This window comes from Myxocyprinus asiaticus, chromosome 26 (genome assembly GCF_019703515.2).
Source record: "Myxocyprinus asiaticus isolate MX2 ecotype Aquarium Trade chromosome 26, UBuf_Myxa_2, whole genome shotgun sequence".
NCBI lineage: Eukaryota > Metazoa > Chordata > Actinopteri > Cypriniformes > Catostomidae > Myxocyprinus > Myxocyprinus asiaticus.
Genome location: NC_059369.1, coordinates 10,228,276 through 10,252,056, shown reverse-complemented (window position 1 = coordinate 10,252,056; position 23,781 = coordinate 10,228,276). Strand labels below are relative to the sequence as shown.

The 23,781-nt window shown below is 42.7% G+C and overlaps 1 protein-coding gene across 8 annotated transcripts in view; it reads left to right on the top strand.

Moving 5' to 3' along the window:
- The window catches only part of LOC127416746 (rho GTPase-activating protein 42-like), a 176,959-nt gene that overhangs the window by 90,777 nt on the left and 62,401 nt on the right, over positions 1-23,781 (top strand). For all 8 annotated transcript variants that reach the window (XM_051656270.1, XM_051656272.1, XM_051656268.1 and 5 more), the window contains exon 5: positions 23,368-23,469. In XM_051656270.1, the coding sequence (XP_051512230.1) occupies positions 23,368-23,469 (102 nt within the window). The remainder of the gene's footprint in view (positions 1-23,367; positions 23,470-23,781) is intronic.

Genomic DNA, 23,781 nt, shown 5'->3' with positions numbered 1-23,781 from the left:
ATCTCAATAAATTAGAATGTCGTGGAAAAGTTCATTTATTTCAGTAATTCAACTCAAATTGTGAAACTTGTGTATTAAATAAATTCAGTGCACACAGACTGAAGTAGTTTAAGTCTTTGGTTCTTTTAATTGTGATGATTTTGGCTCACATTTAACAAAAACCCACCAATTCACTATCTCAAAAAATTAGAATACATCATAAGACCAATAAAAAAAAACATTTTTAGTGAATTGTTGGCCTTCTGAAAAGTATGTTCATTTACTGTATATGTACTCAATACTTGGTAGGGGCTCCTTTTGCTTTAATTACTGCCTCAATTCGGCGTGGCATGGAGGTGATCAGTTTGTGGCACTGCTGAGGTGGTATGGAAGCCCAGGTTTCTTTGACAGTGCCCTTCAGCTCATCTGCATTTTTTGGTTCAGGTCTGGTGAGTTTGCTGGCCAGTCAAGCACACCAACACCATGGTCATTTAACCAACTTTTGGTGCTTTTGGCAGTGTGGGCAAGTGCCAAATCCTGCTGGAAAATGAAATCAGCATCTTTAAAAAGCTGGTCAGCAGAAGGAAGCATGAAGTGCTCCAAAATTTCTTGGTAAACAGGTGCAGTGACTTTGGTTTTCAAAAAACACAATGGACCAACACCAGCAGATGACATTGCACCCCAAATCATCACAGACTGTGGAAACTTAACACTGGACTTCAAGCAAATAGGGCTATGAGCTTCTCCACCCTTCCTCCAGACTCTAGGACCTTGGTTTCCAAATGAAATACAAAACTTGCTCTCATCTGAAAAGAGGACTTTGGAACACTGGGCAACAGTCCAGTTCTTCTTCTCCTTAGCCCAGGTAAGACGCCTCTGACATTGTCTGTGGTTCAGGAGTGGCTTAACAAGAGGAATATGACAACTGTAGCCAAATTCCTTGACACGTCTGTGTGTGGTGGCTCTTGATGCCTTGACCCCAGCCTCAGTCCATTCCTTGTGAAGTTCACCCAAATTCTTGAATCGATTTTGCTTGACAATCATAAGGCTGCGGTTCTCTCAGTTGGTTGTGCATCTTTTTCTTCCACATTTTTTCCTTCCACTCAACTTTCTGTTAACATGCTTGGATACAGCACTCTGTGAACAGCCAGCTTCTTTGGCAATGAATGTTTGTGGCTTACCCTCCTTGTGAAGGGTGTCAATGATTGTCTTCTGGACAACTGTCAGTTCAGCAGTCTTCCCCATGATTGTGTAGCCTAGTGAACCAAACTGAGAGACCATTTTGAAGGCTCAGGAAACCTTTGCAGGTGTTTTGAGATGATTAGCTGATTGGCATATCACCATATTCTAATTTTTTGAGATAGTGAATTGGTGGGTTTTTGTTAAATGTGAGCCAATATCATCACAATTAAAAGAACCAAAGACTTAAACTACTTCAGTCTGTGTGCATTGAATTTATTTAATACACGAGTTTCACAATTTGAGTTGAATTACTGAAATAAATGAACTTTTCCATGACATTCTAATTTATTGAGATGCACCTGTATTACCATTTTTATCTAGTCCATTGAACCAAAAACTGCAATTCCCCTTCTGTCACTCACTCGATGTTGTGTCGATATAGTGACACTAGGGGTTGCTCTTGAGAGCCCCGATCACCTCAGATCTTTGAGAAAAGGCCAATGAGAATTGGTGAGTGGAATTTGCATGCCCTCTGGCATCTGCGCCCAGAACTCTGGAATCTCCATGTCTGGCCCCTGGACAGAATGCAGAAAGTCTAAGCAGTCTACCACCAGCAGTCGTAGACACGATCACTCAAGCCAGAGCTCCCTCTACCAGGTAGCTTTATGCCCTAAAGTGGCGCTTATTTGCAAATTGGTGTTCTTCCCGAGCCGAAGACCCCCAGAGATGCGCAGTCGGGTCAGTGCTCTCATTTCTGCAGGAAAGGCTGGAAGGGCGGCTGTCCCGCTCCACCTTGAAGGTTTATGTAGCCGCTATAGCAGCTCACCATGACGCAGTCGACGGTAAGTCCCTTGGACAGCATGACCTGATCATCAGGTTCCTCAAAGGCACCCGGAGGTGGGGCCTGGGTAGCTCAGTAGTAAAAGACGCTGGCTACCACTCCTGGAGTTCGCAAGTTCGAATCCCAGGGCGTGCTGAGTGTCTCCAGCCAGGTCTCCTAAGCAACCGAATTTGCCCGGTTGCTAGGGAGGGTAGAGTCCCAAGGGGTAACCTCCTCGTGGTTGCTATAATGTGGTTCATTCTCGGTGGGGCACGTGGTGAGTTGAGCGCGGATGCCACGGAGGATGGCATGAAGCCTCCACACGCACTATGTCTCTGTGGCAATGCGCTCAACAAGCCATGTGATAAGATGTGCGGGTTGATGGTCTCAGATGCGGAGGCAACTGGGATTCATCCTCCACCACCCGGATTGAGGCAAATCATTACATGACCACGAGGACTTTGGGCACTGGGAATTGGGCATTCCAAATTGGGTGAAAAAGGGGAAAAAAATTAAAAATTAAAAAATTAAAGCAAACAAAAAAAAAGGCGCCGGAGGCTTAATCCTCCCAGGCCATGCCTCTTCCCCTCATGGGATCTCACCGTGGTCCTCCTGGGTCTTTGGAGAGCCCCATTTGAGCCGCTAGAGTAAGTCGAGCTGAAAGCCCTCTCTGTAAAGATGGCCCTCCTGATTGTGCTCACCTCCATCAAGAGGGTGGGGGAGCTGCAAGCGTTCTCTGTCAGCGACACTTGCCTGGAGTTCGGTCCGGCAGATTCTCACGTGATCCTGAGACCCCGACCGGGCTATGTGCCCAAGGTTCCCACGGCCCCCTTCAGGGATCAGTTGGTGAACCTGCAAGCGCTTCCCTGGGAGGAGGCAGACCCAGCCCTGTCGTTGCTGTGTCCGGTGCGTGCTTTGCGCACCTACTTGGATCGCATGCAGAGCTTTAGACGCTCTGAGCAGCTCTTTGTCTGCTTTAGTGGACAGCGGAAAGGGAACGCCGTCTCCAAATAGAGGCTTGCCCACTGGATCGTAGATGCCATTGCATTGGCCTACCAGACCCAGGCTGTGCCCACCCCCTTGCGGGTTTGAGTACACTCTACAAGGAGTGTGGCATCATCATGGGCACCGGCCAATGGCACCAATCTAGCAGACATCTGTAGAGCAGCGGGCTGGGCAACACCCAATACTTTCGTGAGATTTTACAATCTCCGGGTAAAGCCGGTTTCGTCCCGTGTTCTTTCAGGTACAAACAGGTAGAGTTCGGTAATACGGAACAGCTGGCTGGGTGTATCGCTTGCGTATAGCGCCTTTCCCCTCCCCTGAGGCGAAAACATGCGCTTTTACCCCCAGTCGAGTTCACAAAGTTGTGGACCCCACTACGGGGTCTAAAATGCCCTTTACTGGGATAGGTGCTCCACATGTGCCAATTACACTGGTAACCCCTGTGATGTATATTCCATGGTACGGTCTCCCTGTTGGACCCACGTCTCCCTTGGGCAGAGCTCTCTCTGCCCCCAGTCGCTGTGTTTGTAGAGTCCCCCCCCCCCCCATTCGTGGTGGGACCTACCATCGCACCTCTTCCATGTGCGGCTGCTGAGCCCATGTTTTGTATTGTGTCGTTGTGGTCTCCGCGGGGTCTTTTCCCCCTGAAAGAATAGGAAAGGAAAAAAACACCTTCCCCGATGCGTATGATAGCGTTAGATGGCCCCAGCTGAATCTAATACTCTGTGGAGAGAAAACATAGAGAGAAAAGGCCGCAGCTGGCATAGCCTGCTCCCATGCTAGTTACGTCACTTCCCCCCCTCAGGGATGTGGGGAACTACATGACGTCTTTTGTGGCATTGGGGGAGGTTACATGCAGTCTGATGCACCTGCTATTATGCACGCAGCAGCTTGCTTGCACCTGCATCGGCAATTCACATAACACGGTTCAGCTGTTGTGCCGTTTTTCCATAGGGACCCCTAGTGTCACTACATCGACACAATGTCGAGTGAGTGACAGAAGGGGAATGTCTCAGTTACTGTCATAACCTCCGTTCCCTGATGGAGGGAACAAGACGTTGTGTCCCTCTTGCCACAACGCTGTACTAGCCGCTGAAATGGCCGGGACCGTGTCTCGGCTCCTCAGCACAAAACCTGAATGAATCCTGCATTCCAGCTCCATTTTATACCCGTATGTCAGGGGTAGTAGCATGCAAATTCCACTCGCCAATTCTCATTGGCCTTTTCTCAAAGATCTGAGTTGACCTGGGCTCTCGAGCGACCCCTAGTGTCACTACATCGACACAACGTCTTGTTCCCTCCATCAGGGAACAGAGGTTACAACAGCAACCGAGACGTAAGCACTTCTTTCCATAGCCATAAAAACAGATTTGCATTGTTTGTTGATAATAAAAAATGTAAGTTTCCAGATTGGCTCCGGAAGTCAGCTGGGTCATTCTGCAAAACTGGTGCTATTTGTTAATGAATTAACAATGAATAGTTGGTAGCAACTTGTATTGAGTGTTAATAATATATTTATTTTTTTTACATATCAACAAAAACCCCCAAATTTATTTTTTGATGTTTTTTCTTTCTCTTCGTTCTTCAAAAGGATGCCTTTTTGGACACTCCCCAAGTTGTGTTTCCAAGTTGTATGTATTAGCCAGACTGATCTCACAGTGAATTTGGAAACAGTAGGCTGACTGTTCTTGAGCTAAACTTGGTCTGTGCTTACCAAAATTCATAGCACTGTCCTCAGTCACCGAAACTGGAAGTCTCCAGTTTGCCCACAGAGGGGCGCCAAAAGTGAGTTGTAAAGTGAGCTGTTTTTAGCTGTAAATGCAGTGAAGAGGAATGTATATTTTACTAACTCTACCCCCAAAACCAAACCCCAAACCTTAACTTAACTATCAGTGGCTTAGAGGGACAATGGAACCTCAGAATCACGTCACTGACTATGTATACGTGATTACTTCCTGGTTTCAATGCGGGATGAGAACCCGGGTCTCCCACACTGCTGATGCAAAGGGCTTCAGGTCACACCACAGGTGTCAGTAAGGGGGCTTTCACACTGGCAGTTTAGTTTGAAACAGAGCATGGTTCTCATGAAAAATTGGTAATGTGAAAGCTGTCATGTGGACCGGGGAGCGCACCGCGGTACAGAACCCGAGACTACCTGTAGGAGGTGGTCTAAGTTCGGTTGCAATGGAACTGTAGCGCGATTCGCGTGAATGTGAAATCAACTCGGACACAGGTGCGCACTCGTTCAGGAAGTAAAGTAACCCGCGCATGCATTTTAGCCGATGACGACATCATTAGTTTTGACTAATAAATATAGGGTATAATAGGAGATGACAGTGGCGATAACTTCACCTTGGACACGAGCGTGAGTAAGCGTGCAGTGTAAACAAAGATGCAGATGAATTCCTTGCAATCAGCTGTCTCCTCAAAAAAACGCTGTTTGCGAGCAGCAGCAAGTCACCTTCCCCTGGACATCTGATGAGTTACACCATGAAGTGCACATATACGCAGTTGTCATTCACTCTGCTGTGCATAATGGCACCAAAATAACAAAAAAACAAAAAGTATGATGAGTCACGTTGTGTTCTCTATGCGTGTTTGTGATGACGTAAGATGAACGCAAATGGACTGGGGTTCGATAGAATCAAGTGAGTGTGAAACCAGACTAACGCTGCGGGGGGCACCGGGAACAGTCGCACTTGGAATCGGACCGCAGCAAACATGCCCAGTGTGAAAGCCCCCTAACTCTGCATTATGTGGCCATTGTCAGGGTTCTGGAAAATCATTCTGTTGCTTCCCATGTGATCATGTTGTTATAAAACTGGAAAAGCCAAATGTTTAATTTACTGACTCAGCTGTAGTTATGAGCTCATCCTGGCCTACCGAGAAACAGAGAATAATGATGGATGTGGATCTCTGTCACACTGATGGCTGGAGATATGAGGCATGTGTGAAGTCACCTCTGGGCTGATGGTGGCTGGAGCAGGTGGCAGAGAGCAGGGGGTGGATGAACATCTGCCCTGACTGGGACTTTGCTAATGAAACATGCAGTTAGGAGTTTTTATTAAGTGGTTAGACAGATAGATTGGCAGCCAAAAAACATAATGTGCATCCTGAACGTATTAAATTTGATCCAACAAAATCTTGTTTTGGTCCCTAACCCAAAAACACATGTGCTAAACACTGGTCAAAGTGATGTTGTTTAGGTAGAAATACTATGTTTGCATTGAGGTGCACGATCTTATAAAAGTGTCAGATTCCTATGAGGTTTCTTTCAGTTAGAATGCCACCTCAAAATGAAGCAAGCCTATGTAGACAGCACACTAAGGCTTGAAACAGAGCTAGTATGTGTATCTCAAAGACCTAGAATTTTCAGCAGGCATAATAAGTGCAGGTTTTGGTCCACAGACAGCAAGCTTTATCTATACCCTTACTCACAGAGACTTCAAGAGTAGACCTCCTTTACATAGAAACTCACACAATCAACCTCAACAGACTACTCTCACTTCCCTATGAAGACACATTTCTGATGGCATTCAAGGTAACTACAAAGTTAAGAGTATAACTCTGAACATTATGAAGACATGCAGTGACACAAGAGGTTCCAATGATCTCTGAAGCATAAATAGAAACGGAGATGGCTTTAAAGGGTTAGTTCACCCAAAATCGAAAGTCCTCTCATGATTTACTTACCTTTAAGCCATCCCAGATGTGCATGACTTTCCTTCTTCAGCAGAACCGAAGTGAAGATTTTATAAGCAGATTTCAGCTCGGTTCATCCATACAATGCATGTAAATGGGTGCCATCAGGCTGCTGGCTGTTTGACGGTACAAAAGGCATATTTAGGCAGCAAAAAATTAATTCACACGACTCCAGTCGATCAATTAATGTCTTCTGAAGCAAATCGATAGGTTTGTGTAAAAAATTAATTGATAATTAAAACTTTTATTAACTTAAAATAATTGCTTCCTGCCAGCAGTCAACGCATCAGTGATGTAAGCACAATGGCGTGTTCACGCGAGAAGTCGGAAGTGCGTGCTTTATATACAACAGAGGAATGAATGTCACGTGAGAGTTAGTTCATTTCAAACAGCAATAGAGCGCTGGGAGGAAGCAACGATTTAAAGTTAAAACATTTTAATTAGCAATTTGTTTCTTACACCAACCTGTCGATTTGTTCAGAAGACATTAATTGATTGACTGGAGTCGTGTGGATTACTTTTATGCTGCCTAAATATGCCTTTTGGACCATCAAACAGCCAGCAGCCTGATGGCACCCATTTACATGCATTGTATGGACAAAATGAGCTGAAATCTGCTTATAAAAATCTTCACTTCGGTTCTGCTGAAGAAGGAAAGTCATACACATCTGGGATAGCTTAAAGGTAAGTAAATCATGAGAGGATTTTCATTTTTGGGTGAACTAGCCCTTTAAGTGTTGGGGAAACTACTTTGAAAGCTTTCTCATTAGAAGAAGTAGCTTGTTACTGGAAAAGCTGTTACTGTCAGGCTACTGAAAAATGTAAAGTTAGTGGCATTAAAATTTATGACGGGTCTGCATCTAGGTCATGTGTTCAGTGTCGTTGAAGGGCTGTCTAATCTTGGGCACTTCCTGCCTAGTGTTAAGTTCAGCACAGAGCATTTTTGAATAGCTCTTCTCAACAGAGGCCAACAGATTCAAGGATTTCTGAAAACCTTTATCAGAGGGCTGTGAGTGGAGCTTCTTACCTCCAGAAATAGTTTCGAAATATGGGGTGTGAGGTTGGCCTTTACTCTCTTTTGCTTGGTAAAAAATAATAGCTTTCATGTCTTAGGTAGATCAGACATTGTGGGAAGAACAATTCTTTTGTTTCTGCAACCTTTGATAAAAGTAGAACTGCAACCTGCTGTGGTTTTTTAGCATTCAATTCTCTGATTGCAGAGACATCATTGGCTAACATAACTCACATCATTAGGTAGTCCCACCCCAGGTCACACCAATGGTCGAAACAAAAGTAGACATATCATGCCATTCAAGCAAACAGAACATTAATTTTTTTTTTCATTTAGCAGACACTTTTATCCAAAGTGACTTACAAAATAAGGAGGGATACAACAAAAGTGATTCATCTTAAGGAGACATTAACAAAATATTTGCTACAATACAAAGTTTCAATTGTATTAGAAAAGTACTACCCAAGACAGATATTAGAGTGCAAACAAGCATTTATTATTTTTTTAGTGTAGGGATAAGTGCTCATGGAAAAGTTGTGTCTTTAGTCATTTCTTGAAGACAGAGGGGGAGTCTGCTTCACAGATGGTGTTGGAAAGGTTGTTCCACCATCGAGGTAGTGCGGGGAAGTGATTTGGTGCCTCTTTATGTTGTTACCACAAGGCACCACTCATTTGCAGACTGCATCCTTCTGATGGGAACGTAGCTCTGCAGGAATGATTTTAGGTAGACTGTCGCAGTCCCAGTGATTGTTCTGTTTGCCAGCATCAGAGCCTTGAACTTGATATGTGCAGCAACTGTCAGCCAGTGTAGAGAGACAAGGAATAGTGTACATGTGCTCTCTTGGGTTCGTTGAAGACTAGCCATGCTGTTGCATTCTGGATCACGTTCAGAGGCTTAAATGTGCATGCAGGAATGCCCGCTAAAAGAGCATTACAGTAATCCTGTCTAGATATGACAAGAGACTGAACAGTGAGTTGTATAGCATGTTCAGAGAGGAAGGGTCTTGTTTTCTAATGTTGTAGAGTGCAAATCTACATGATTGGGCTGTATTTAAGATGTGGTCAGTGAAGTTAAGCTGGTCGTCAATGGTTACCCCCAATTTTCTGACCATTATGGATGGCATTATATTTGATGAACCCAGGTGAACTGTGATGATGTACTCAACAGTGGGGTTGGCTGGAAAGGCAAGGAGCTCAGTCTTTGCTAGGTTGAGTTGAAGATGGTGTTCCTTTATCCAGGCTGAGATATCTGCCAGGCAGGTCGAGATCTGAGTAGTCACTGTGATGTTGTGTAAATGGAGAAGAGAAGTGGACTAAGGCCAGTGCCCTGAGGTACCCCAGTAAGTAGCTGACGTGACTTGGACACCCCTCTTCCCTAGTTTATACTTTTCAGGAAAGTCATCAGTGGCTGGTGGATAGTTGTCTCTGCACATTAAATGGCAATAGAAGAAATTATTTTAAGAAATACACACATATATGAACTTCACCTTTTAATTTACAGTTGAAAGACTGACTTTAAAGCTGAAGTGTGCAATTTTGTAAACTAGCTCCACCAAATGGTATTGCAAAAATAAACATTGTATTTAATTATACTCAATTATATTCAATTACTGTAACAGATGTACATATTTAGATCAAAAAGAGGAAGCGGGACACGGCGAGATCCAACTCATAAGGGCTTTATTTCCCACAGCTTCACAGTCTATATATATATTCCACTTTTCAGTGGTCACATTCAAATTGATGCTTTTCAGAACAATACAGATCGCACTCAGGATCATTCTGCTCCATGCAGCTCTCTCTCTCTCTCTCTCTCTGTCTTTCGGTGGACTGGGCTGTCTTTTATCTCCCCCGACTCTCACTGTGAACATGGAAATGGTAATTAGTCACAATTAATCTCAGGTGAATGTCCTTACCGCTTTCTCCCCAGATGGGTGCTTGACCACGCCCTCACCTCCACAATTACATATTGCAAAAATATACAATGTATTTAACTATACAGATTTCTGAATACACCCTCTGTCTGCCATTAGTGGAAAAAACAGATAGTCCTGCTCCAAACTCATGCCTGTCAAGATAAATAGAGGACCCAGATGCAGGTAACAGTTCAAATGATATTTAATGAATAATTGAGTGGTAAACACAGAAGGCGAAAAACAGCAAGAGAAGTGGGAGTGAGGTGGGATGATGAAGGCAGAGAAGACCAAATGCAGAGAGTACTGAAAGAGATATTAGACTGTAGCACAGGAAAACAGATAAAGGTAAATCCAACTAAAAAAAACAAGAAATAAACGTGAGCATGAGAGAGAACGAAAAGCACAGCACACGAGAACGATCCGACAAACACAACTCACACAAAGGGCTGCTTATAAAGGGGAAAGGAGGTAGCGTGCAGGTGTCATGTTAATCAGGCACCGGCTGGTAATAAGCGTTGCTGAGCAAAGCCGTCATGTATTTAATGCCACACCCGCAACAACATGCGCGAAGACACTCAAAACAAATGCCGGTGACCTGGCATTGGTGGAACCTGTCAATGAGGGAATAATCAAGTATGTCCTGTGCAGGGACCCAACTTCTCTCCTCCGTACCGTAACCTTCCCAGTCCACCAAATACTGGAACCCGCACCCCCTCTGCCTGGAATCCAGAATACACTTGACCGAATAAGCAGGTTCCCCATCTACGAGACACGGCGGTGGAGGAACAGGAATGGGCGGATTTATCGGAGAGTAAAAAACAGGCTTAATTTTAGAGACGTGGAAAGTGGGGTGGACCCTCCTGTACGCTGGAGGCAATTTTAGATGGACCGTTACCGGGCTAAGGATCTTGGTAACAGGGAATACATTTGGGAGTGAGTTTATTGGAGATTGAATGCAAAGGAATATCCTTAGAAGAAAGCCACACTTTTTGATTTACTATGTAGATGGGAGGCTTAGACCGGTGGTGATCGGCTTGGGCCTTAGTGCGGTGTCCCACCTGGATGATTAGGTGTGACTGCACCTCTGGATGATCGCATGGGCAGAGGGGACCACGACTTTGGGTTCCAGTGCTGGAAATAGAGGTGGCTGGTAACCTAAACTAGTCTGAAATGGAGATAGGCCCGTGGATGAAACTGGCAAAGAATTGTGTGCATACTCCACCCACGCAAGTTGCTGACTCCAAGAAGAGGGATTGTGGGAAGCCAAACACCGTAAAGTTCTCTCCAGGTCCTGATTCGCTCGCTCAGCCTGCCAGTCTGACAGTAGCCCCCAGTAATCTACAAAACTCCTTCCAAAATGTAGAAACAATTTGGGGCCCTGTCAGAGACCATGTTTGTCGGGAGGCCATGAATTTGAAAGACGTGGTCAACGACAGCAGTCGCAGTCTCTCTAGCAGAAGGTAATTTGGGTAGAGGAATGAAATGTGCTGCCTTTGAGAACTGGTCCACTACAGTCAAGATGACTGTAAATCCCTGGGAGAGAGGGAGGGCAGTAACAAAATTGAGGGCAATATGTGACCAGGGTCTCGAAGGCACCGACAGCAGCTGAAGAATTCTCGCTGGGGGCAAACTGGAATTCTTAGAACAAGCACAGACCGTACAGGTGACCACGAACCGAAGAACATCACGGGCCATGCATGACCACCAAAATCTCTGTCTGACCAGAGCCAGGGTGCACCCAATTCCAGGGTGACAAGCTACTTTAGAGGAATGACACCAACGGATAACATCGGGACGGACAGACTCCGGCACAAACAAACGGCCCGGTGGGGTTTTAAGCGGGGGCGTTACCCCTTGTAAGGTCGTGCGGACCTTCAACTCAATCTCCTGTTGACACTGCCGCCACCACCAACTTGGTAGGGACGATAGGTTCCGGAGAGATTGGTTGCTTGGAACGATCAAAAATACGAGACAAGGCGTCCAGTTTGATGTTTTTGGAACCAGGACGTTAAGACATGGAAAAATTAAAACGACCAAAAAAAAGAGCCCACCGGGCTTGCCTGGACTTTAGACATTTGGCAGAGCGAATGTACTCAAGATTTTTATGATCGGTCCAGACAATGAAAGGTACCCCAGACCCCTCTAACCAATGGCACCACTCCTCCAAGGCTAACCTAATAGCCAGCAACTCACGATTACCAGTGTCATAATTTCGTTCAGCAGGGGACAAATGATGGGAGAAAAAGGCGCATGGATGCATCTTGTCATCAGAGGGACTCCGTTGGGAGAGTACCGCACCTACCCCCACGTCTGAAGCATCTACCTCCACAACAAACTGATGAGATGGGTCAGGGGTAATGAGAATGGAGGCTGAAACAAAGTGGCCCTTGAGTTTGAAGAAGGCCAAGTTGGCCTCCTTGGACCAGCGAAACTCAGTCTTGGTGGAGGTAATGTCCATCAGAGGCGTGCGTAGTTGGCTGTAATTGCAAATAAAACGGCGGTAAAAATTGGCAAAACCCAAGAATCTCTGCAGGGCCTTGTGAGAATCCGGGGTTGGCCAGTCTACCACAGCCTTAATCTTAGCTGGGTCTACCTGAATCCCCTGCAGTGACACGATGAATCCCAGAAAGGTTACCGATCGAGCATGGAACTCACACTTCTCAGCCTTGACAAAAAGCCCATTCTCTAGCAGCCGTTGGAGCACTCGTCTGACGTGCTGAACATGTTCCTGGAGAGAATTAGAAAAAAATCAGAATGTCATCCAGGTAGACAAAAATGAACTGATCAATTATATCTCTCAGCACGTCATTGACTAATGCCTGGAAGACTGCGGGGGTGTTGGCTAAGCCAAAAGGCCTCACCAGATACTTCAAATTGCCCCCTAGGGGTGATAAAAGCAGTCTTCCACTCATCGCCCTCTCTGAGTCGGACCAGATGATAAGCATTGCGAAGGTCCAATTTTATGAAAAAGTTTGCACCCCGCAGACACTCGAAGGCTGATGACATCAACGGCAAAGTGTAGGTGTTCTTAATGGTTATGTCATTCAGTCTCCGATAGTCAGTACAGGGCCGAAGGGAACCATCCTTCTTTTCCACGAAAAATAACCCTGCACCTGCTGGAGAAGAAGAGGGTCGAATGATCTTGGCTGCCAGAGAATCAGAAATGTATTTCTCCATGGCCTCCCTTTCAGGAGCCGAGAGTGAAAATAAACCACACTTGGGGGGAACCTACCAGATTTAAGCTCAATAGCACAATCATAGGGATGATGAGCAGGAAGAGATGCAGCCCGAGACTTACTGAACACCCCTCTCAGGTCATAGTACTCCATGGGAGCTCTGGAAACATCTACCAGTTCATCCTGCAACACAGAACAAGAAACAGGGGAAGGTGCAGACAAAAGACAAGAAGCATGACAGAAAGTACTCCAAGCCAAAATTGTGTTGCCAGACCAGCAAATGTGAGGATTGTGTGTGGATAACCATGAATGTCCTAGGACGACTGGGGTGACTGAGAGTCAGTGACGTAAAATGAGGTGAGTTCAGAATGATTGAATGAGACAATGAGGTTTAAGGCGGTGGTGCAGGGAGTTATTTCCATAAGTTGAGTGTTGCATAGAGTATTGACTGGAATCTTGACATTGAGAGTAGATGTGGGGATCTTGAGAGCCTTGACCAGAGAAGCCTCAATGAGGATGGCTTCAGCACCAGAGTCTACTAGGGCTTGACAGGAGTGATGCAGAGAATCCCACTGCAGTCGTAACGGGAGGAGAGTGGAAGATGAGGATTTCCGTTGGAATGAACTACCCACCAGTAACCTCTGAACTACTGGTGGGCTCTCTCTTTTACAGGACAGGAACGTGCTTGATGACCTGGAGATCCACAGTAGAGACACAGACCTTGTATGCGTCGGCGGTTCTTCTCCTCCTGGGACAACCAAGCTCTGCCCACCTGCATGGGTTCTCCCTCTGATGACTGGCTGACTGCAACCTGACTCAAAACTCCCCTGGGAGGTGACGAAGCATAAGGCAGATGCTCATGAGTTGCTGTGGATCCAAGACGCAAGCGACACTGATGACGTGCATCCACTCGAATAGCAAGATCAACCAATCCATCTAAAGTCTTGGGTAGATCCAGAGCATAGATCTCGTCCTTGATGCGGTCAGCCAACCTATGCAGGAATAAGTCCCACTGCACCTCCTCATTCCAGTTGCAACTAGCAGCAAGCATCCAAAACTTGATGGAATACTCTGATACTGATAGCATTCCTTGCTGCCTCTCTGCCATGTGCTGCATGGTTGAAGACCTTCCGGAGCTCATCAGCGAAGGACTGGAACGAGGCACAACATGGATGTTTCCACACTGCCATCCTCCACAGACATGTCTGACCAGTCAGCAGCGAAATAACATAAGCCACCTTGGATTGCTTGGTGGGAAATGCAGATGGCTGCAAGGAAAAAGCCAGAGAGCACTGAGATGAAAAAGCTCTGCAAAAGTTAGGCTCACCCGAATAGGATGCTGGAGGGTTGATCCAAGGTTCAGAGCGTGAAGCAGTGGGTGGTGCTTATTCCAGTGGGGGCGGCAGTGGCGGTGTGGGCGCAGGGAACTCATCTTGATACGACAGTCGTGGGACGAGGGAGGAGAGCTCGGTGAATTGCGCTGCCAAAGCTTCGATTGCTCGCCCGGTGGATCTCGTGACCTCCTCTTGCTGATTGAGACGGGAATCCTGATGAGTGAGGGAATACTGGATTTCGGCAAGTCCTGCTGGGTCCATGATAATGTTCGGATCGTTATGTCAAGATAAATAGAGGACCCAGATGCAGGTAACAGTTAAAATTATATTTAATGAATAATTGAGTGGTAAACACAGCAGGCAAAAAATAGCAAGAGAAGTCCAGTAGCGAAGATGAAGATGATGATGACGACAAAGCTTGGCAGGCAATGACTGCTGTGAGGTGGGATGATGAAGGCAGAGAAGACCAAATGCAGAGAGTACTGAGAGAGATATTAGACTGGAGCACAGGAAAACAGGTAAAGGTAAATCCAACTAAAAAACAAGAAATAAACGTGAGCATGAGAGAGAACAAAAAGCACAGCACACGAGAATGATCCGACAAACACAACTCACACAAAGGGCTGCTTATAAAGGGAGATAGCGTGCAAGTGTCACGTTAATCAGGCAGCGGCTGGTAATAAGCATTGCTGAGCAAAGGTGTCGCATATTTAACGCCACACTCGCAACAACACGAGCGAAGACACACAAAACAAACGGGGCTGAATCCTCCCATGACGATGCCATTGGTTGAGTCAATGTTCCTGTGTTGGGCTGAACAAGCTGCTCAGACCAATGTCAATCTACAAATGGTTTACTTATTAAGCTGTGATTGGAGAAAGTATTTTAACATCGAAAAAATAAATGGGTTCTTTAATGACCCCATGAAATCAATCCCTTGAACCCTTGAAATGAATCAATAAATAAAATGAATCAAAGAGTTTTGTGGCTCCATGTGTGTTTGCTTTAAGGTCATCTATATGCTAGTGTACTTCTAAACTTTGAATTTTTTCTTAGAAATGGGCTGCACAGTATGTCAATATTTCTTGTTGCCTTTTTTTCATTCTAATTAGACAGACAAACACTTGGAGGTGGTTTTGTTTGACAGGTTTATCTGCTAGGATGTGATAAGTCTCCAGGTAGTGAATCATTTTATTTTAACAATAGGATTTGCATATAATACACACTTCCATATAATTCTTGCAAGTTAGCCCAAGGAAGTGATCATTTTGGCTTTGAATATTGTTTAAATTAATGTTCTTAATGTCTCTATTTTTTTAACTGTTCTGTATAATGTTAATTAGAAGCTGTGAATCATGTCTTTTGTCTCTCTTACCAAATAGAAAGGTGTGAATATGCTTAAGCGTCTATGCATCAAAATAACTCAAGTTGAGGTGTTACTGCTTAATTACTATTACTGGACTTAGTGTCCAATTAGCCATGTGACAATTAGTCGAGAGGAACTCTTGCTTGGAAGAACATATTGGCAGCACATCAATAGAGCTTCAGATGTTTCCAAGTGACTGCTCAGGTTTCATCATGTAATGTCCCACCAGCTCTTATTAGGTAACAGAAGACTTATTAGCCCTTAATGAGTGTAATTGAAGTGTTATCGGAAGATATTGAGGATGTCACTGTGCATCACCATTCTCAACTCTCTAGAGAATATCTCATCACTTAGACAAGCACAAATGTTTTCACCCTCCCCTCCACCATCCTCTTCTCTTGTCTTATCTCTTCTCGTTTTTTCTCTTCTCCTCTCATCTTCTCAACTCATCTCATCTCTTCTCCTCACTTCTCTCCTCCACATCTCATCTCTTATTGTCTCTTCTCCACTCATCTTGTCTCTTCTTGTCACTTCTTGTCTCATCTCATCTCTTGTTGCCTTGTCTCCTCTTATCTTTTTTCTTGTCTCATCTCTTCTCTTGTTGTCTTGTCTCCTCTCATCTTTTTTTCTTGTCTCATCTCTTCTCTTTTCCACTTACCTCTTCTCTCCTCTCTTCTCTTCATCTCCTCTCTTCTCATCTCTTTTCTTCTCTTTTTTCTTTTCTCATCTCTTATTTCTCCTCTCTTCTTATCTCATCGTCTCTTCCCGTCTCATCTCTTCTCATCTCGTCTTTTCTTGTTTCGTCACATTTTGTCTCATCTCTTCTCTTGTCTTGACACACCTTTTCATCTCCTCTCTCGTTATCTCTTATCTCGTCTCCTTTTCTCATCTTATCTTACCATTTTGTCTCATCTCTTCTTGTCTCCTCCATTATTGTCTCTTTTTTTCTCTTTATGTCCTGTCTCGTTTCTCTTCTCTTCTCCTCTTGTCTTATCTCATCTCTACATGGTGGTACTTTGTATATTGATCCAGACCTCAAGTCACAAGTAAAATTTTGACAGATTTGGCACCCAGCATGGAAAATATAATTTTTTTCTTCTTAAAGCAGCAGAGGAAGCAACAATAAACAGATTTTAGATGAGTAAGAGCCAGGGCTGTTTGAGTGGAAGGCCTACGGGGGGTTTTGGTCTGTTTCCCCTCAGAGCTCTCTGTATCCGAGGCAGTGATGGCTCGAAATCTGTGGCATCAGTCTGTCTGGCCAGGTGGCTCCAGAAGGCTCTGGGATTCTGTGTGTGTGTGGATGCCCATGCACATATGTTTGTCTTCCTGGCTTTTTTGTCACTCTGTGGAGGATCTGAAGTCTATCTGTTATGCAGGACCCCCTCCGAGGCCCAGCGGTCTTTAACCTGGCCGCAGTTCCATCTGACCCTTTGAGCAGAGGTTGTGTGTGAGGTCATTTTAGAGGACAACAGTAAATTGTGGAAAGTCTGGAAAGAAGCCCTGATGGTTACACTGATGGTCAGCAGAAGCCTTGCTGATCCGCATGCCGGTATATGTTGGAGCGCTAATATTTGTTGCGGGCAATAAGTGCGCGTGATCTCTGGACGTTGTCGCACTATCGGGGGTGTCAACCCCCCCTCCGTGGCTGGGACCCTGAAAGCTCCCCCCACTTTTTCCCCCTTTATGGGAGTATAAGGTGGAAAAACATACCCTGCCTGTATGTAGTCTCTGTGCTCATAGAAAGTGACGCAAACTTCTTAAAATTTCAAGTTCTACATTTTCCTTGTGTTGTTTTATGCATGCCGTCTCCACCAAGGTCCACTACTGACTAGAAAGCATTACTCTCTAATTTGAGACAGAATGTGTATAGTGGATCAAACAAGCATGCCACAAAGGAAACTAAATGGAATGACATACAAACTGCCAATGTTTTATTTTTATTTTATTTTTTTTATAAAAAGTGCATTCTTTCAAACACTTTTTTGCAGTGTTCCCACCCAGTTTAAGCCCTACACTTTCAAACTGATCTCACAATTAATTTGGAAACAGTAGGTTAAATTTTCTTGAGCTTAACTCTGTCTGTGCTCACCGAAATTCGAACACTGCCCCCAGTGGCCAAAGCGGGAAGTGTTTTTGAATGTATGGACATGTGTGAGCTCCAGTTTCTAGATGAAATACCTACAGAGGGGCGCCAAAAGCGAGTTGTAAAGTGAGCTGTTTTTAGCTGTAAAAGATGTTTGAATGTCCACAGTGAAGAGGAATGCATATTTGTATTAACTCTATTCCCAAACCCTAAGCCAAACTGTTAGTGAAGTTAAAATGTAATCTTAGAGGGAAAGTGGAACCTCCAAATAGCTCATCACTGATTGAGTAAATGCTGGTATCAACACAAGGCGAGAACCCAGGTGCCCCACGTTGCTGATGCAATGGGGCTCCAGTCGTGCACAGGAGAACGTAAACATATTTGAACCAATGCAAAAATGTCTGATGGGAAATGGCTCTTGTCAGTAACTCGGCATAATGGGGGCAATGTCAGGATAATGGAAAAATTTTATTTATTTATTTATTTATTTCTCTTGAAACTTTTCCTCGACTGATAGATAACATTTTATTGAACATTTTACTTTTTTGAGTGCTTTTTGGCAGCCATTGAGCATGTTTTCCAATGTAGTTGATGTTCATTGGTTGCCTCCAATTTATCAGCTATCCAGTGACATTTTTAACTCAAATGGCAAATTGATGAAGCAAATAAATTGGTAAATACTTTTTAAAACGTAATTGAAAGTTCAAAATTTGAAAAAAGTGTGCAGATTCTGCAAGGGTCCACTTATGAATAATTGTCTAGATTACAGGTTGCATACAAGTTTATGTTTGAAAGCTTTTTGACTACTTGTAGTGGAGTGATTATTTTAAATGATACCATTTTCTCTGTTTGGAGACAGTAATAGGAAAAAATCCCATTACATTTCAAGCTTTTCAGTTTAATAATTGTAATCTTATTTCTTTCTGTCTCTCCCTCTGTCTTTGTCTCTGTGTGTAAGAAAGAGAGAGAGAATTTGTTGTTTTCATCAGACTTTTGCAGGACACATGCTCACAAGAAAAATGTCATCAGGCCCAGAGATGCAGTATATTGTCTTCCTCTGTCATCCGCTCAAATAATGCAAACAAACCCTAGGGGAAATTTATTTGTCTGTGTTATTATTTAACTAATATCCCATAGATTATTTGAGGTATACACACAACATGATTTTTTCTGAAAATATATTTTTCCCGAGCACAGTCAAGAAAGCGTCTAAAGTAAAGAAATGATTTTTTGATATTTATCATGTATTTGGTAGTACTCAGAAACCCGGTGTATGGCAAGAAGAACTGTGTCCTCTCTGATTATTTTGTCACTGAAATTGTGCTGTGATGAGGTTGCTGATGCGTACTGTTTAGCAGTAGTTGTTATTTGAAATCAGGGGTTAATGCAGAGGCCATGAGAATGAAAACATACACAAGCTCTGGTTTCACCAGTCATTTCCTTTAAGAACTGAGTGACTGTTTGTGACAAAAGCTATGGCTGTGTTCAGAATAGCATACTAACATACTACTCTATTTTTGCAGTATGTATACTGGGCACACTATGCCAATTCTTTTTGTATGCATGGAAATAAAATGTGAAGTGTACAACTCTAACCACTGACTCACAGAATCACCTCGCATGCTCCCACTGAGAACAGCACTTGATATGCTGCAAAGAAATAGAGCATTTAAAAATGTACATGTGACCTTTGAATATAATCCACAAATGACATTGCAGTGTGAAAGGCCCCAGGCAGGGAACTCAGTTGTGCTGAAAGCAGTCAGGGCCATTTGAGGATGCATTGTTTGCGTGTGTGGATTCTTTTGTCTGAAACAAACAAACAAACAAACATCTCTTGTGAAGTTGAGTTATGACAGGATATGCAAGGTGCAGAACTAGCACCTAAAGTTTGGGTGGAGTTTGAGTTAAATAAATATCCAAATGTTAATCCTTTTATTCCTCCTCTTCCTAATTCCCCCTTTTTTTTGTTATATCAGTGGTCTGTTCTGATCACAGACAGCTGTGCTTAACAATGCTAAATGCAAATAATTAAATTCACTGAAAAAAAAATGCTTTGCATTTACATGATTTAATCATGTACTTAGGTTCCACATAAATCAGTTAAGCTGCATCAACATATTTTTTCCTCTTGGTTTAGTTAATTAATTAATTAATTAAATCTGCGCGTGTATACATCATGTCTGTAAATAAAGAAAAGAAGGTCCGGAGCTACTACAAAGCGTGTATGTGTGAGGTGATAGGTGTGGTAGTAGTTTGAAGCTGAAAGCTTATAGCCACAACACATGAGAAATATTGACCATGGATCATTCAAAAAGGCAACCCTCTGGGGAATCACCTGTTTTAAAAATAAAGATACCTCAAACCGAGAAGAGTCTGCAAGCAAAAAGGGAAAGCAACAGAGCCTGTAATAAAACACGAAAGTACATCGGATTGGCTTTTCAGAGGTGACGATAACTCCGAGACCTGAAAGCATTTAAAACTGACCCAGAGATGGGCTTTTTCTTGCTCGACAGGTAAGATATTTTATTGGACCGATAGTTAGCCAGTTAGCTCTCTTAGCGCGGTAGTTCGTTAGATAGCGTTAGCCACTCTAATGGGGCATTTTATTTTGGATTGTGGTACTGCAGTGCTTGATTTCATTTTCGAGGAGGGACACTGAAAAAAAATAACTTTATGCTGGTAACAACAGCAGTCTCTAAACCAGTTACTACCTTAGTCTATTTGCATGCTAGCTAAGTTATAATACTTTCCACCATTTGACTTTGTCTAATATGACTAGCAGTCATTATTTAATGTCAGCGTTGCCTGACGTTATTTATTTTGAAACAATCGTTTTCAATAAGTCAAAACAAAAGTGGAAGATATGCTACTTACCTGCTCATAAGACATATTTTTCGTTATTTTCCTTTCATTATTTATTTATGTATTTTTTGGAGAGGGGAGGGGGCAAGTTTTGATGTTATAAGTGACATTTGCTCTGATAAGATGACCATGGTTACACCGGTACTCGTCAAACCATCAGATTCATCCACGCAGAAGAACAGGGCCGAAGCCCGACTGACGTAATTTCCAAAACAATGGCTGTCTCGTTTGGAAGAATGCGTCCTCCGGAGGTCGTGTCCTTTGAAGGCTGCAGTATACCGAGTGTCCTCCTTTAAACAAGTCTTGTTTAAACGAGAAGGCCTTCGTAGGACGAACAGAAACGGAACGTAACATGGTTGCTATGACAGCACGCCACTCTTTAACAAGCGCGAGCGCTTTGAGTGAGAAGGGAACAAAGTCCCTCTGGAAGTGAATGTATGAGGTACATTTTAGAAGAGTTATAATGATGTAGAGAGAAAATAAAATAGATTTTACAGGTGTACTTTTAGTCTAATACTTTATTTTAATTATATATTAATATAATTATACATATTATATACTCTGCACCCATCTACTGAGGTACTTCAACTTGAGAATTAACATTACTTGCGTTTGAACATCATAATTTTATTTTAGACATTTCCGTTGAAGAAAAGAATTGTGGGTTGTGAGTGCCCACGAAGGATACACCTCATGCATCCTCCGAAGTCCCGTGAAAGAAGGTCGCATTCGAAGGCTGCATTCAAAGTGTCCTACTCACTTTTCTGAAAACAAGACAGCCTCGATGACGTATGCGGCCGACAAATGCGACCTCCGGAGGACACATCCTTCCAAACGAGAGACAGCCAATGTTCCTCCGCAAATAACTTCATAACAGTTTTACACTTCAACCACTAGAGGGACAAAAGTTACATAGTGTAGCTTTAAGTAGCCTCAAAGTGTGTGTGTGTGTGTGTGTGTGTGTGTGTCCCTAACAAGATTCATTTCTTCAGTCTTACATGATATTTTTGTGTCACTGATTTATGTCATAAGGTCATGCTAATTTTAGCTTGCTATAGCATACGTTAGCTTGCTAAATGCTAGCTAGTAATTGCCCCTTGAATACAGCAACATACAGCATATTTCCTGTGTACCCGTCCTCAAACTAAGCAAAAGCTCCACTATTCACCACAATGGTAACCCTGCGTAACAGAATCAGTTTTAAATTCCAACATAATAACATTAAATACTATTAAGTCTAGTGTTATTAAGTCTTTTATATTTTTATTAAAAATCATGCTGGGAACTTGGGCTGGGCGATATATTGAATGTTCACAATATAGGCTAATCGCGATGATTTTGCTTACGTTTTAGTAAAAATACTGTATATCAAGATGAATAATGCTTTTTAATTAAGCTATTATGTATCATTATATATAAAATATAAAAGTGCATATAAATGAATATAATTAGATCTCATTCTCCCTTGTGTTCATTAAGTGAAAATCTGTGGTGAAACATGCATTTATTATTTTGAATAGATTTTTATTCAATGCCTTTAAAATATTGAATCGACTTGGCTACAGTGGCTGTTTGGATGAAATGTTGGTTCCTCTGAATAAAAAAAACAACAACTTCTGAGCAATTACAGAGCAAATACACAGTATCGAAATCTATACTGTATAAAATATTGTCAATAGGCTGAAAAATATATTGAGATAAATTTTTTGTAGCCATATAGCCCAGCCCTACAGGGAAGTACAAATCCCCTGCCAATCTGTTGTTGAACATACTTGATTGGTTCACGTTCACCCTACATAATGTAATCTGGTATAGAGCACATTTATGAGAATTACATTAATTGAAAGCAAAGAAAACAAGTTTAGTACAGAAACAATTTTTTTGTGTAGATCACAAATGATATGATTTAGTAAATCAGACAACCTGCATTTTCTCGTTCTTTCAGTGTTCCATCTCCAAATTTTAGAGCTTGGTAGTAGCTAGCCAAATTAGGCAGATGCCAACATGGACATTTTGCGTGACGTGCCCTCATCCTCAAAAGCCATGAATAAAATTACACACAGGGTAAAAGAAAATATGGCCCAGATGTAACTATGGGTTACAGTTTTGGTATTGTGTTGGGTTGTGCCACGACTTGATGATCCAGAACTAAAAAAAATGGGTCCTGGAGGAAAACCATTAGAGAACCATTGGCCTATAAAAAGCTGTTGTGGCCACCATGTTGAGGTGACATGAACAAAATAAATGTCAACATTGAGACTTAACCAAACCTGGCTTTTTTGTCTTTCACCTGTCAAAGGTTGACCGTCAGATCCTACACTACATTTCAGAGTTACATTTAAATAGCAGTCAATGTGCTTGTACACATTTTCAATATGACACAAAAGAAAGTGATTTGGTTTGCTTATCTATGTCTACTGAGTAGAGGGAGAGATTTATCTTGTAAACACTGTGTGTGAGATGAAGAATATGATCATCTCTAAGCTTGGTTTGTGTCATTTCCCTAGCATCTCTTTTGGGGTGACAAGTCACTTATTTACATGCAGTATATCAGTTATGAGTTAAACTGTATATACCAGCACCCGTGTTTCTCACTGGAATACAAGAAAAAGTCTTTATGTAAAAATTCTACAGCATTAGAGTGCCACCTAATGGCGTGATAAGCACATCACTTAAGTCACACTTCAAAATGTACAAATCTCAGAAAAGTGAATTAAGTTCTGAGAACTATTTTATAACAATTGTTTGCAGATGATTTGATGATGGTTTGACAGTGTGTTATCTAATTTACTTTTTTTGTAGTACATATATTTGTATTATTATTATTTTATTAGTTATCTAATTTACTATTTTTCAAGAGTTTTGAGTAATTGACAATGCTAACAAACTGCTGCTGGTTTTCTATATTTTTGTATTGTTTTTCACAGGAGGGGAAGAAGAAATTTGACAAGGAAACAGAAAAGTACTATTCCACACTGGAAAAACATCTCAACCTGTCATCCAAAAAGAAGGAATTGGCTCTCCGAGAGGTGATTCATTCAGCAAATAATACCAGATTTGAATTTCCTGAAGGAAATATCTTAGGCATCAAAAGAGTAGTGTTAAAGTTTTTGATAATTACCATAGCTGTTTATTCTAATGTAAAATCTTAATTATTATAGGATCAACTTCAAACAGTGTATGAAGCAAGAAGGATCAGAATTTCTTTGTATTTGACATTGGTCTCTAATACTGATTTACTGTAGTAACATTAACCAGTGTAACCAGTAAACTATGGCAAAGTTTTGTAGCATGATGCAAGTAATTTAAAAACTGTAGTATTTTAAGGCTTCGGATTCAGT